A 15,000-nucleotide genomic window follows, 5' to 3' on the forward strand; every position below is an offset into this window, starting at 1 on the left:
GACCGAAATTTGGTGACTTTGTTGGTACTTGATACACCATATGAACACCCAAAAAAATTGGGGACAGGATTTGAATAGTCTAAGTGGTTGTAAAAATAATAGTCACACTCAGGACCTTCGGGTCCAAATGGACCCGCATAGGAAATGAATGGGAAATTGGCAAAAATGTGAAAATACAGAGTTATTTTGTGCTTACAATATACAAATCAGCCACAATCCAGAAAAAAAGCACACAACAGTGAAGGGGTGAATCTATAAAACATCAAGAGTGCAGAACAGACACATCCACACACACACAAACACACTTTTATACACATACACACTAATAAATTCAGATTACATATGGGTTTTGAATTTTTAAAATGCTCAGTTTGTCCACCAGATGGCATCCATCTCATTTCAAAAATTGCTTTCATGAGGCCTAGGCTTGACTCTAAAATGAAATACAGCTAAAAAAAAAAAAAAAAAAAAAAAAAATTAATTTCTATTATATTCAAGGGGGAAAAAATGGGTCATAATTATTGCATTAATATTAATTATAAATCATTTTTATTTTTGAAATTATCTCAAAACACCAAAAAAGAAAAGAAAAAATATTATAAAAAAAAGATGATTTTTTAAAAATAAATATTAATCCCACCCTTCCGGCCCATTTGGACCCGAAGGTCCTGAGTGTGACTCTGAAATGAAGGACCCCAGAGGGTTAACTGAAGAAAGTTTTGGCACATCCAACCGTTTACTTCATCAATGCATTGGCACAGGAGTCAATGGGGCTGTAGTCGTTAGGCGATAGGGCTAAGTAGAGCTGTGTGTCGTCTGCATAGCTGTGGTAAGAGATTCGGCTCATTATTTGGCTCATTGGGAGCATGTACAGGTTGAATAGGAGTGGCGCAAGAATTGAGCCTTGAGGGACTCCACATGTCATGGATGTCCACTCAGACTTATAGTCTCCTATACTCACATAATAACCTCTCCCTTCTAGGTATGACCTGAACCATTTTAGGACTATCCCAGAAAGCCCCACCCAGTTTTTGTGGGTGGGGCTTTCTTTCTGGGCTTTCAACCCTGAATGTGACACCAAGAAACGAGTGTGTCACATTCAGGGTTGAGAAACACTGATCCTAAAACTCAAAATCGTAAATGTTCAATCTACACAAGCCTGTATAACCCTGTGTTACACACCTTCCTCCTCCAGTAGTTGATTGTGTCCTGTTTTGCAGACGCATCTGCGTAATCAGCTGATCCAGGACCTGCAGCGGCCGAGAGGAGACGCTGCTCCTCACACACACTCGGTGTCGGTCACTGCGTGCAACAGTGTGGTCGCGGATCATCTGCGGAGCGCTGGATACGAGTACACACTCTCCGTCTTCCTCCCCGAGTGCGGGATGAGCCGAGACACGGTGAACACACACACACACACACACACACACACACACACACACACACACACACACACACACACACACACCTGAAGGGGTTTATTCTGAGATAACACACACACCTGAAGGGGTTTATTCTGAGATCACACACACACACCTGAAGGGGTTTATTCTGAGATCACACACACACACACACCTGAAGGGGTTTATTCTGAGATCACACACACACACACACACACACACACACACACACACACACACACACACACACCTGAAGGGGTTTATTCTGAGATCACACACACACACACAGACCTGAAGGGGTTTATTCTGAGATCACACACACACACACAGACCTGAAGGGGTTTATTCTGAGATCACACACACACACACACACACACACACACACACACACACACACACACACACACACACACACACACACACACACACACACACATACACCTGAAGGGGTTTATTCTGAGATCACACACACACACACACACACACCTGAAGGGGTTTATTCTGAGATCACACACACACACACACACACACACACACACACACCTGAAAGGGGTTTATTCTGAGATAACACACACACACACACATACACCTGAAGGGGTTTATTCTGAGATAACACACACACACACACACACACACCTGAAGGGGTTTATTCTGAGATCACACACACACACACACACCTGAAGGGGTTTATTCTGAGATAACACACACACACACACACACACACCTGAAGGGGTTTATTCTGAGATCACACACACACACACACACACACACACACACACACACACACACCTGAAGGGGTTTATTCTGAGATAACACACACACACACACACACACACCTGAAGGGGTTTATTCTGAGATAACACACACACACACACACACACACCTGAAGGGGTTTATTCTGAGATCACACACACACACACACACACACACACACACACACACACACACACACACACACACACACACACACACACACCTGAAAGGGGTTTATTCTGAGATAACACACACACACACACACACACACACACCTGAAGGGGTTTATTCTGAGATCACACACACACACACACACACACACACACACACACACACCTGAAGGGGTTTATTCTGAGATAACACACACACACACACACACACACACACCTGAAGGGGGTTTATTCTGAGATAACACACACACACGCACACACACACACACACCTGAAGGGGGTTTATTCTGAGATAACACACACACACGCACACACACACACACACCTGAAGGGGGTTTATTCTGAGATAACACACACACACGCACACACACACACACCTGAAGGGGTTTATTCTGAGATAACAGCCGGCTGGATGTTTATTATCCACTTATTACAGGAATACTTGCACATCAGTGAATAATTAGACATGAAATATTGATCTGAGTTTAAATATTGTATTATCTCTTTAAACGCAAAGCTGCGCGGAGAGAGCAGTTTCAGCGGCGAGATCAAACTAGACGGACATTGTAGAGATACGGTATACAGTCATAACACTTATTACTCAGCATTTCAACACATAAATAATAATGGAGATCAGAGATATTGATTTCAGATTAAACTGTTTTATAATCGCACCTGTTTGTATCTTATAATCCAACAGTGAACAAAACAATAGACACAAAATGGCCGCCGCTGCGTTTGTGTGAAACGTACGGTGGCCGAGAGAGCTCAACGCGCTGCAACTGAAGAAAACACATGCAAATAGAAAAAAACGCGTGCAAATAAAAAAAAACACCCGCAAATTAAGAAAACATCTTCATCAGTTTCACAACACACGTGTGCTCCAAATACTCACAACACCACCAAATACAAACGCGCTGCAAAAGCTCACAACACAAATACAGAAAACGCGCTGCAAATAACACAGAGCACAGCGGAAATGTTTCCAGAGGAACCAAATAAGTGACGAACCCGGCTGGGACGTGCTGGAATAGATATCCATAAATCTATGCGTCCATACATATAGTTTTATGTCTATATGTATGGACACTCTTGAAATGAGATGTTGCATCTCAAGGGGCTATCCATTAATAAAATTGAAATTGAAATTAATTTTTCCTCATTATTTTCACCTGGGATGTTCCCATGACAACGCAGCACAGCGTCCATCAGCTGAAGAGCTGTTCCCACAGAAATATAATGCTGTCAACATAACGGATGCAAATACATTTTTATTTTTAGTTTACAAAAAAGCTTTTAAAATATGCGTTATATATCTGTGTGTCTCAACTTTAAAATGTTGGACCCTACATTACCTAACATTTCTTACGAAACTTTTCTTTATGAAAATGTAATAACATGAAACAATTTGTACAGTGTAACTGATGTATAGATAAATATCTTTCCTTAATGATTTTCTTCTTTATCTTTTTTATTTATTTATTTTAGTTTCCAGCTCATTGTTCTTTTCTCATTTGTATTCTGATGACATTTAACAAATTGTTAATACATTTTGTACATTGTATACAAGTTGTATGTCATAAAAAAATGTAATCTCTGTATGTTTTGCACAAATAAATAAATAAAGTATAATTTTAAGCTGTAAGCACCAGCACGCATAGATTTATGGATATCTATTCCAGCACGTCCCAGCCGGGTTCGTCACTTATTTGGTTCCTCTGTAAACATTTCCGTTGTGCTCTGTGTTATTTGCAGCGCGTTTTCTGTATTTGTGTTGTGAGCTTTTGCAGCGCGTTTGTATTTGGTGGTGTTGTGAGTATTTGGAGCACACGTGTGTTGTGAAACTGATGAAGATGTTTTCTTAATTTGCGGGTGTTTTTTTTTATTTGCACGCGTTTTTTTCTATTTGCATGCGTTTTATTTTATTTGCATGTGTTTTTTTGTATTTGCATGTGTTTTCTTCAGTTGCAGCGCGTTGAGCTCTCTCGGCCACCGTAGAAACGAGAGAGAGCAAGTCCTCGATACTGGATGGCATAATTGAATAACTCTACAGAATATATTGATTCGACTGAGTTTTAATATTTTATTAACTCACCAAACGCAAAACTTCCATGAAGAAAAGCCGTTCCTAGGGAGTGTGTAGCGCTGATGTCTTCAGTGACCGGAGGAGTGTGTGTTTCTGTGTTTCTGCTGTTATCTGGGAATAATCTACCGCTGGATGTGTGATTGGCCAATCAGAATCCAGTATTCCCGTGTAATATGGTAATATCTTGTTTGTGTTTGAGTTGCAGGTGTTCTCCAGCCGAGACGTTCTGCAGCTCCTGAAGATCAGTCCTCACACGCCGTTATACAGAGCTCTGGTAATCAAACATACGCTCTCATATATTTGTTGGATCAGTTGTTGTTTTGTGACACATTCCTCTGTTTCTCGTTCTTCACATTCGGCAGGTTTCAGATATCCAGTCGGGACAGACGGGTAGGTCATGATATGATGCAGATACAATTAAATATCTTTCTTTTTCACAACTTTGCTTAAAGTCCCCCTGCAGTCCATCTTCTTATCCCTTAAACTCATCTCTGATCGCCACAATTACATATTTAAACGTTTTTTTCCGTCATCCCTTAAAATATCTTGAATGTAACTCGACACCCTCGCCTCATTTAGTATGCGTGGCTCTATGAATATGCAAATGAACCCCGCCTCCACTCACTCCCTCAGCTCAGAGATCCACTGGTTGACGATCACACATTGATCTGATTGGTTACAAGGTCGTTTGTGACGTCAGAAACACCAGCGATTTCAAACCGTGTTTTTGAGACTGTCTTTGGTTCACTGCAGTTTTAAGGAGGAAATACTCAGCAATGCTGTCGACTTATGAACTTACACATGGTTTAAGCGTATTAATAACACCACATAGACACAAACAACATTAAAAACGATTCATCTTTGCACATCCACATTATTGTTTTTAATCTTTTTTTTTCCAAAATATATAAGCATGCTCCATCTCTAAAATGATTCTCCTTTTCGGATGACCTAATCAATCCCTCTTATTTTTCCCTGTCATGTAGACACTATTCCTGATTCAGTGTTTTGGTTAAAAAAAATCCCATCCTTAATTTTTCTCACTCAGTACATCATCAGAGAACTATGGAAGCTTGTTTCCACCACAGAGTCAAAAATAAAAAAAGTAATTGCGACTTTTTTCTCTCACAATCCTGACTTTTATTCTCAGAATTACATGATATAAAGTTAGAATTGCGTGATATAAAGTCAAAATCGCGTTATATAAAGTCGCAATTGCATTATATAAAGTCAAAATTGCGTGTCAAAATTGCGTTATATAAAGTCAAAATTGCGTGTCAAAATTGCGTTATATAAAGTTAGAATTGCATTATATAAAGTCAGAATTGCGCTATATAAAGTCAGAATTGCGTTATATAAAGTCAGAATTGCGTGATATAAAGTTGCAATTGCGTGATATAAAGTTGCAATTGCGTGATATAAAGTCAAAATTGCTTTATATAAAGTCAAAATTGTGTTATATAAAGTCGCAATTGCGTTATATAAAGTCACAATTGCGTTATATAAAGTCAGAATTACGTTATATAAAGTCAGAATTGCGTGATATAAAGTAAAAATTGCGTTATATAAAGTAAAAATTGCGTGATATAAAGTCAGAATTGCGTGATATAAAGTCAGAATTGCGTTATGTAAAGTCGCAATTGCGTGATATAAAGTCAGAATTGCGTGATATAAAGGCGCAATTGCATGATATAAAGTCAGAATTGCATGATATAAAGTCAGAATTGCGTGATATAAAGGCGCAATTGCATGATATAAAGTCAGAATTGCATGATATAAAGTCAGAATTGCGTTATATAAAGTCAGAATTGCGTTATATAAAGTCAGAATTGCGTGATATAAAGTCAAAATTGCGTTATATAAAGGTGCAATTGCATGATATAAAGTCAGAATTGCGTGATATAAAGTCAGAATTGCGTGATATAAAGTCAGAATTGCGTGATATAAAGTCCGAATTGCGTGATATAAAGTCAAAATTGCGTTATATAAAGTCAGAATTGCGTTATATAAAGTCCGAATTGCGTGATATAAAGTCACAATTGCGTGATATAAAGTCACAATTGCGTTATATAAAGTCCGAATTGCGAGATATAAAGTTGCAATTGCGTGATATAAAGTCACAATTGCGTTATATAAAGTAAAAATTGCGTTATATAAAGTTGCAATTGCGTGATATAAAGTCAGAATTGCGTTATATAAAGTTGCAATTGCGTGATATAAAGTCAGAATTGCGTTATATAAAGTCAGAATTGCGTTATATAAAGTCAGAATTGCGTTATATAAAGTAAAAATTGCGTTATATAAAGTCGCAATTGCATGTTATAAAGTTACAATTGTGTGTTATAAAGTCAGAATTGTGAGAGATAAATTCGCAATTGGATAAAAAGTGGATAAAAAGTGTCTTTTTTTCTTTAGAATTGGACTTTATAACACGATTGCGACTTTATATAACGCTATTCTGAGATAAAAAGTCAGGATTGTGAGAAAAAAGTCGCAATTATCTTAAAATGTTTTATTCTGTGGCGTACACAAGCTTCACAGAGGACTGCAGTAAACAGGTTGTGGATAGTGTTTCACTAAATGCGTTGTTCCAGCATCTGCTCTCTGTGATGAATGTTGTGTAACCCGACAGGTTTCCTGATGAGCCTCTTCACGGAGCTGACGGACCGGCACACTTACAGAAACTGCTGTGACACGTCGACCCAAACCACCTCTATATCTGCGCATAAGGAGTCTCTGGGTAAGCCTTCACATCCGTCATGTCTCACACTGAATTACATGTTCCTCGTGTAGAGCGTTCATTTCTTCAAGTCCTCCTGTAGTCAATCATTTTATCCCTTAAAACTCATCTTTGATCACCAAAATGACATATTTAAAAGTTTTTTTCCTTCTTCATGCCTTAAAATATCTTGAATGTAACTCGACACCCTTGCCTCATTTAGTATGCGCGGTTCTATGAATATGCAAATGAACCCCGCCTCCACTCACTCCCTCAGCTCAGAGATCCACTGGTTGACGATCACACGTTGATCTGATTGGTTACAAGGTCGTTTGTGACGTCAGAAACACCAGCGATTTCAAACCGTGTTTTTGAGACTGTCTTTGGTTCACTGCAGTTTTAAGGAGGAAATACTCAGCAATGCTGTCGACTTATGAACTTACACATGCTTTAAGCGTATTAATAACACCACATAGACACATAAACAACATTAAACGCTGGATTCTCACCACAGGGGGACTTTAAACATTTTGGCTTTCAAAAAAAGTGTCTGCAATAGTAAAGATTTCAGCTCTTAAACATTTATATATATTTATAAAAGTAATTAAATAATCCTTGTTTAATGTGCGAGTGAAACTTCATGCCATTGTGTTTGTCTTGTGATTCTCTGTACTTAAGTGTTATTGTGTCATAAGTTTGTTTGTAATATGTGTTTGTGTTATGTATGTTATGTTTCCTCACTGAGGACAAATTAATTATATTTTTCCACATTTTACCATATTTAACCATTTTTAGCAGATTTTCCTCCAAAAATCTACCCTGAAGATGCAAAAAAAGTCAGATGATTCCAATATGTTCTGTGATATTAAATGTTATAAACTAGCCTAATATGTGCACTTTCATTTTTCATAATAATAATATTTTAATAATATAACAATTTTTACTGTATTTTTTATCAAATAAATTCAGCTTTGATCACAGGAATAAATTACACTTTACTATATATTTACACAGAAAACAGCTGATTTACACTGGAGTAATATTTCACAATTTTTAATGTATTTTTTATTGTATTTTTAAGTTGAGAAGATGCAGCTGATCGACGAGGAGTATGAAGTGCTCCGTCACAGAGGAGAGCGCTGGCCGTCAATCGAGGCGAAGCTTGCGGAGTTTAGGAAGGAGATCCAGGAGCAGGCACAGCTCGAGCTCAACGCAAAGGTCTGCAAGAACACAAAACCAACCCAAACACTGGGTTGTTACGTCTGACTCAGGATCTGGGCATCACTAAAACTACCCAAACACTGGGTTGTTACGTCTGACCCAGGATCTGGGTAACACAAAAAGTACCCAAACACTGGGTTGTTACGTCTGACCCAGGATCTGGGTAACACAAAAAGTACCCAATCACTGGGTTGTTACGTCTGACCCAGGATCTGGGTAACACAAAAAGTACCCAATCACTGAGTTGTTACGTCTGACCCAGGATCTGGGTTACACAAAAACTACCCAAACACTGGGTTGTTACGTCTGACCCAGGATCTGGGTTATGCTAAAACTACCCAAACACTGGGTTGTTACGTCTGACCCAGGATCTGGGTTACACAAAAACTACCCAAACACTGGGTTACACTAAAACTACCCAAACACTGGGTTGTTACGTCTGACCCAGGATCTGGGTTACACTAAAACTACCCAAACACTGGGTTGTTACGTCTGACCCAGGATCTGGGTAACACAAAAACTACCCAAACACTGGGTTACACTAAAACTACCCGTACACTGGGTTGTTACGTCTGACTCAGGATCTGGGTAACACAAAAACTACTCAAACATTGGGTTGTTACGTCTGACTCAGGATCTGGGTAACACAAAAACTACTCAAACACTGGGTTGTTACGTCTGACTCAGGATCTGGGCATCACTAAAACTACCCAAACACTGGGTTGTTACGTCTGACCCAGGATCTGGGTAACACAAAAAGTACCCAAACACTGGGTTGTTACGTCTGACTCAGGATCTGGGCATCACTAAAACTACTCAAACACTGGGTTGTTACGTCTGACCCAGGATCTGGGTAACACAAAAAGTACCCAATCACTGGGTTGTTACGTCTGACCCAGGATCTGGGTAACACAAAAAGTACCCAATCACTGGGTTGTTACGTCTGACCCAGGATCTGGGTTACACAAAAACTACCCAAACACTGGGTTGTTACGTCTGACCCAGGATCTGGGTTATGCTAAAACTACCCAAACACTGGGTTGTTACGTCTGACCCAGGATCTGGGTTACACAAAAACTACCCAAACACTGGGTTACACTAAAACTACCCAAACACTGGGTTGTTACGTCTGACCCAGGATCTGGGTTACACTAAAACTACCCAAACACTGGGTTGTTACGTCTGACCCAGGATCTGGGTAACACAAAAACTACCCAAACACTGGGTTACACTAAAACTACCCAAACACTGGGTTGTTACGTCTGACCCAGGATCTGGGTTACACTAAAACTACCCAAACACTGGGTTGTTACGTCTGACCCAGGATCTGGGTTACACAAAAACTACCCAAACACTGGGTTACACTAAAACTACCCAAACACTGGGTTGTTACGTCTGACTCAGGATCTGGGTAACACAAAAACTAATCAAACACTGGGTTGTCACGTCTGACCCAGGATCTGGGTAACACAAAAACTACCCAAACACTGGGTTACACTAAAACTACCCAAACACTGGGTTGTTACGTCTGACCCAGGATCTGGGTTACACTAAAACTACCCAAACACTGGGTTGTTACGTCTGACCCAGGATCTGGGTTACACAAAAACTACCCAAACACTGGGTTGTCACGTCTGACCCAGGATCTGGGTAACACAAAAACTACCCAAACACTGGGTTACACTAAAACTACCCAAACACTGGGTTGTTACGTCTGACTCAGGATCTGGGTAACACAAAAACTAATCAAACACTGGGTTGTTACGTCTGACCCAGGATCTGGGTAACACAAAAAGTACCCAAACACTGGGTTGCAACAACAAGCGTGTCTTACGTCGCTTCAGAGTTCCTACTGGCGGTGCGAACGCAACCAGGAGAACGTTCCTGAGGGAACCATCAGTTCTCGGGGAAACACCCTTGGGGCTCGTTCCTAGAACTGAGTTCATACGCTGCAAAAAATGCTTTTTTTACTCAGTATTTTTGTCTTGTTTCCAGTCCAAATATCTAAAAATGCTTAAACCAAGATGCATTTACTAAAGTAGTAAAATGCCATAATATATTGTCTCTTGTTTTCTGAGGTAATAAATCAAAATTAAGAGAGTTGTTGCTTAAAACAACCACGAAACTATCTGCCAATGGAGTAAGAAAAGCATGTTTTGCAGTGTAGAACTCTCCGTAATAGAGCTGTTTCCCTGTCTCCTGCAGATGCAGCACTTCATGGAGGTGGAGATGGCGAAGGTGAAGCGCGAGGAGAAAGAGGCTTCTCGAAGAGAGATCCTGGAGCTGAGACGAGACATGGAGAGAACGCATGAGCTGAAGTCTGAGGCTCTGATGAGTCGAGAGAAGAACGCCATCGAGCGATTACACCGACAACAGGAGGTGCAGTCATCAAACATACACAACTAATGAGTGCGGGGCGGTACCACCGAAAATACATATCACCGTATTTTTCTAAATTGACGGTATTATTATTTTGTCAAGCATGACTGGGTGTTAACCACATTCTCTACTGATTGAGAGAGGAAATACTGCAGTAGATTCACTCAGAATGCCCTATTTTACTGGCATGAGTGAATATTGTAGAGAAAATCCACACTAGTATCAATACAGGTTTGCAGTGTTTATAAAGAGGTCCAGCAGGAGGCGCTGTAGGAGCGGCAGAAACTGCGGTGTCCCCGGTAACGGATGTACACAAACCAGCACATAAAAGCTGCTTTATCAGGAAACATAAAGAGAGATTCAATTGAAATAACAGAAACTTCTCTAAAGGCCGTCAGTTCGCTTCAGAAACATTCATATAAAAACACCCGCGCCGCGTTTTTCCTTTGAAACGTGCAGTGCTCATGTTTGTTCAACGATGTCAATGACAACCACAAATAGATTTTCCAAAAGGCAGTGTTGATATTGTGAACCAATGTATGGGAAACACTGTGATATAATTTTAAAGCTATTAATTATAGTTTAACCGATCCATATTCCAGTCACACACATCTGTGCTTCACCCGTGCAAAAGTGAAAAGACCCATTTTAAACGGTGTCGCGCCGCGTTCATATCGTTGTTAAAGCGACGTACATAACAAAAATAAACACTGGTATTGGGTATGAACCGGTATACCGCCCAGCACTAGCACTAATGTCAGCAAGTCAATACAAACCAGATGCTAATCCTTCAATGCTCCCCGTTTGGATGAACCTGTCCCGATCCAGACAGAGGAAAAGGATCTTTATGCTCAGAGACAAGCTGTGCTGAGAGAGATGGAGTGTGTGCGCAGCGGAGAGATGCAGCTGAAGCTCCGGATCCAGGCCTTCGACAAGTGAGTCCAGCCCTTTACACCAGCAGGAATCACCCTCGGCGGCGCTAACTGCTCCTCCGTGCACACGTGAACACCAACGTCTCAGGTGTGATCACAATGTTTTCTTTAAAAATAAATAAATATCATATCACCATCTTCGATAAAATAAAATCTATCAATTTATGCAATTTTTTTTTGTTATTTTTGAGTTGTTGTTTTTTTATTTACCAAATTTTTTAAAGTAAAATATGGTTATTTTTATGTTATATTTAATATTTATTTTACTTCAGTAAAAATAAAAACATTCCATTAAGTCCAGACAGCCCAAAACCTAAACATTTGGTGACTTAGGTGACATCTGATGACATATGTTGGTATAAAAATAACAAAAAAGCACAAATATCAATAGCCACTAGATGACTGTAGTGCTCAATGGCTGCATATAGGCTCAAATCTATAAATCATTTTGAAATTACCTTAGTAAAAAATTAGTAAACTAGTAAATAACTAAACTAAAACTAAAGCTATTTAAAAAAAAAAAGAGTAATTGAAACAAAGCCGATTTTAAGTTATTAAAAGCTGAAATATTAGAGGAAAAACTTAAAGTTAAGGTTAAATATGTCAAATTTAAGTGCTAATAATACTAGAGTAAAACAAATAATTAATAATTAAAAATGCACGTTAAAAATTAAACATAAAATTACTCTAAAATGAAAACTGAAAATATACAAATAAAAAATGGTACCGCTTTACGTAAAGCCTGTATATATAATGCATTCTGAAAGTATTTTAATGCATGAATTGTGCACCTTATAATGCGTTGCATGATTTAATGAATAATTGTAACCACAGTTATAATACCGATCTGTATATTGTTAGGCCTTTAGTATAATTCATTAAAACACATGACAAACAACCAATTTCTGTCTGCAAATATTATAATGCATTTTAACTTTGCTTACAATTATTTATGAAAATATATAATGCACAAATATTATGAATACCTTTATAAAACATTAAACATAAAGGCAAAGTAAAGGGCTACCAAAAAAATTATAATTCAGAATATTAATAAATGCTATTTTGATTAACACTACTGTCAATCAAGTTCTGAGGGTGACAGTGTGCTTCATAAGCTCTTTAACTATTCTTTACCTGGGAATTTCTTGTTTATAGTATCATGGAATCTCTTACAGTCAATCCAACACTCATTCACACACCAGATATCATTTTTGATATGTTTCACTAGTGTGTGTAGGACACTTTAGTTCATTTATGTGAGTGAGGAGAGCAGAATAAAGTAAACTGTGAGATATTATACCCAATAACTCTTCATACAGTGACTACCAGTGACATTAATAAACACAAATGATTCCTCCACTTTGAGCTGATCATGTTTTCTTCAGTGTGTTTTCTGTAATTGCTAATGCTCTTTTTACACACACACTGAACAACATGAAGCATTGCTTGGTCACTGGTTGAGCTAAACTGGTATTATCTAATTGTGGAGTTAAATTTAACAGCTGACAGATATTCAACATAATTCATGTGTGAGAGTCTAACAGAAGGACGGACAAAACCAGTCAAATATCCACTGAGTTCTGCTCATATTTCTAAACTATAGCGAATAAACTGTGATAATGTTGAAGGTGTGTGAGCAGACAGTGCTTTGACTGTGTGTGATCTGTTGAGCGCCTCAGAAGCTGTAAGCTGCAGGAGGAGAAGCAGAAGAGCGTGGAGGATCTCCTGAGGAGGAGAGAGCTGTGTGTGAAGAGCCTGGAAGACTCATTCCAGCAGAGACTGAAGAGCGAGATCCTGAAGTAAGCAGAGATCAGACATCACCTCACTCATATAGGGCCCTGATAGTAGATGTGATGGTGAGCTGCTGTGTTTCAGATATCAGCTGGAGCTGAAGGAGGATTACACCAGGAGAACGGACACACTCACAGAACAAGAGGAAAGGATTCAAGGTATTGAAGGATCATCGTTTACCGTTGTTGTATGTTATTGATCTGTACAGTAGATTTATTGATAATGAACGGTCTTATAATCCCGTTCGCAGCAGAAACGCTTCGTCTGCAGAAGGAATCTGCTAATATCGGTGCAAAAGCAGAAGAGCACGAGAGACGCGTATCAGAAGTCGAGCGTCTGCAGGTAAAGCAGATCTGATCCCATGATTCATCCGGACCACAGACAGTGATGAGCATGGATCTTCTGATGTGCTGGTGCTCCTATAGACCTTTACAAACGGTCTATTCGCAGAAATAATATGCTGTTCTTTCCCATGTGTGACCCTGGACCACAAAACCACATCATCTGGAAGCTGGATAAATAAGCTTTCCATTGATGTTTGGATTGTTAGGATATCACACTATTTAGCCGAGATATGACTATTGAACATCTGGAATCTGAGGTGCAAAAAAAATCTAAACATTGAGAAAATCTCCTTTAAAGTTGTCATTTATGTTGGCGATTGTGCTGCATTCACTCACAGAAATATTTTTTTATATATTTTTGGTAGGAAATGTACAAAATATCTTCATTGAACATGATCTTTACTTAATATCCTAATGATTTTTGGCATAAAAGAAAAATCAATAATTCTGACCCATTCTATTGACTATTGCCACAAAAAAAATGCTTTTCTTACGTAGTATTTTTGTATTGTTTACAGTCCAAATATCTAAAAAATAATTCTTGGTTTCTGATAAAACATTTTTAAATGAAGTGAGTTTTTGCTTAAAACAAGCAAAATGATCTTCCAATTGGGTAAGAAAAAATAATCTTGTTTTCCATTTGAATTAACGTTATTTTTCTGACCCCATTGGCAGATAATTTTGCTTGTTACCTAACTCCAGTTACTTGAACACCCAACACTGGGGCATGTGACTGGTTCTGTGGTCCAGCGTTAGGTTAGGTCACATATGTTTGTTCAACACATTCCCGCAGATGGAGCTGGAGTCGGGCCGATCGCAGGCGTCTCTCCTGACCCGAGAGAACGAGCTGATGCGAGAGAAACTGGACAACATGAGGGATTATTCAGCGCTGAAGAAGGAAACACACGAACTGCAGACTCACATCAGACTGATGAAACTCCAGCTGGAGGAGAAACAGCAGGAGAACCTGCGACTCACACAAGGTGTTCCTCCTCTTCCTTCATCAATCCTGGGCCATATCCGAGTTCTGCTGGAGGCTGTCAATCACAGTGCACTCATTACAGGAGCAACACGCCTCCAACCACCTGAGATTAAACTGTTTCTGAGAGACTCTTCTGCTCATCAAAGCTGCATTTATTAAATACAGTAAAACAGTGTAATATTACTCCAGTGTAAATCAGCTGTTCTCTATATGAATATAT

At 39.1% G+C, this 15,000-nt stretch overlaps 1 protein-coding gene across 2 annotated transcripts in view; it reads left to right on the forward strand.

Annotated features, from left to right (window-relative positions):
* Positions 1-15,000, forward strand: part of ofd1 (OFD1 centriole and centriolar satellite protein) — a 35,947-nt gene that overhangs the window by 2,273 nt on the left and 18,674 nt on the right. For both annotated transcript variants that reach the window (XM_056237686.1, XM_056237687.1), the window contains exons 2-12: positions 1,221-1,400; positions 4,615-4,683; positions 4,772-4,799; positions 7,042-7,149; positions 8,210-8,346; positions 10,555-10,728; positions 11,557-11,663; positions 13,343-13,462; positions 13,539-13,612; positions 13,705-13,796; positions 14,592-14,781. In XM_056237686.1, the coding sequence (XP_056093661.1) occupies positions 1,221-1,400; positions 4,615-4,683; positions 4,772-4,799; positions 7,042-7,149; positions 8,210-8,346; positions 10,555-10,728; positions 11,557-11,663; positions 13,343-13,462; positions 13,539-13,612; positions 13,705-13,796; positions 14,592-14,781 (1,279 nt within the window). The remainder of the gene's footprint in view (positions 1-1,220; positions 1,401-4,614; positions 4,684-4,771; positions 4,800-7,041; positions 7,150-8,209; positions 8,347-10,554; positions 10,729-11,556; positions 11,664-13,342; positions 13,463-13,538; positions 13,613-13,704; positions 13,797-14,591; positions 14,782-15,000) is intronic.

The sequence above is a fragment of the Rhinichthys klamathensis genome, unplaced genomic scaffold (assembly GCF_029890125.1).
Source record: "Rhinichthys klamathensis goyatoka isolate OS25496 unplaced genomic scaffold, OSU_Roscu_1.1 h1tg000496l_1, whole genome shotgun sequence".
Taxonomy (NCBI): domain Eukaryota; kingdom Metazoa; phylum Chordata; class Actinopteri; order Cypriniformes; family Leuciscidae; genus Rhinichthys; species Rhinichthys klamathensis.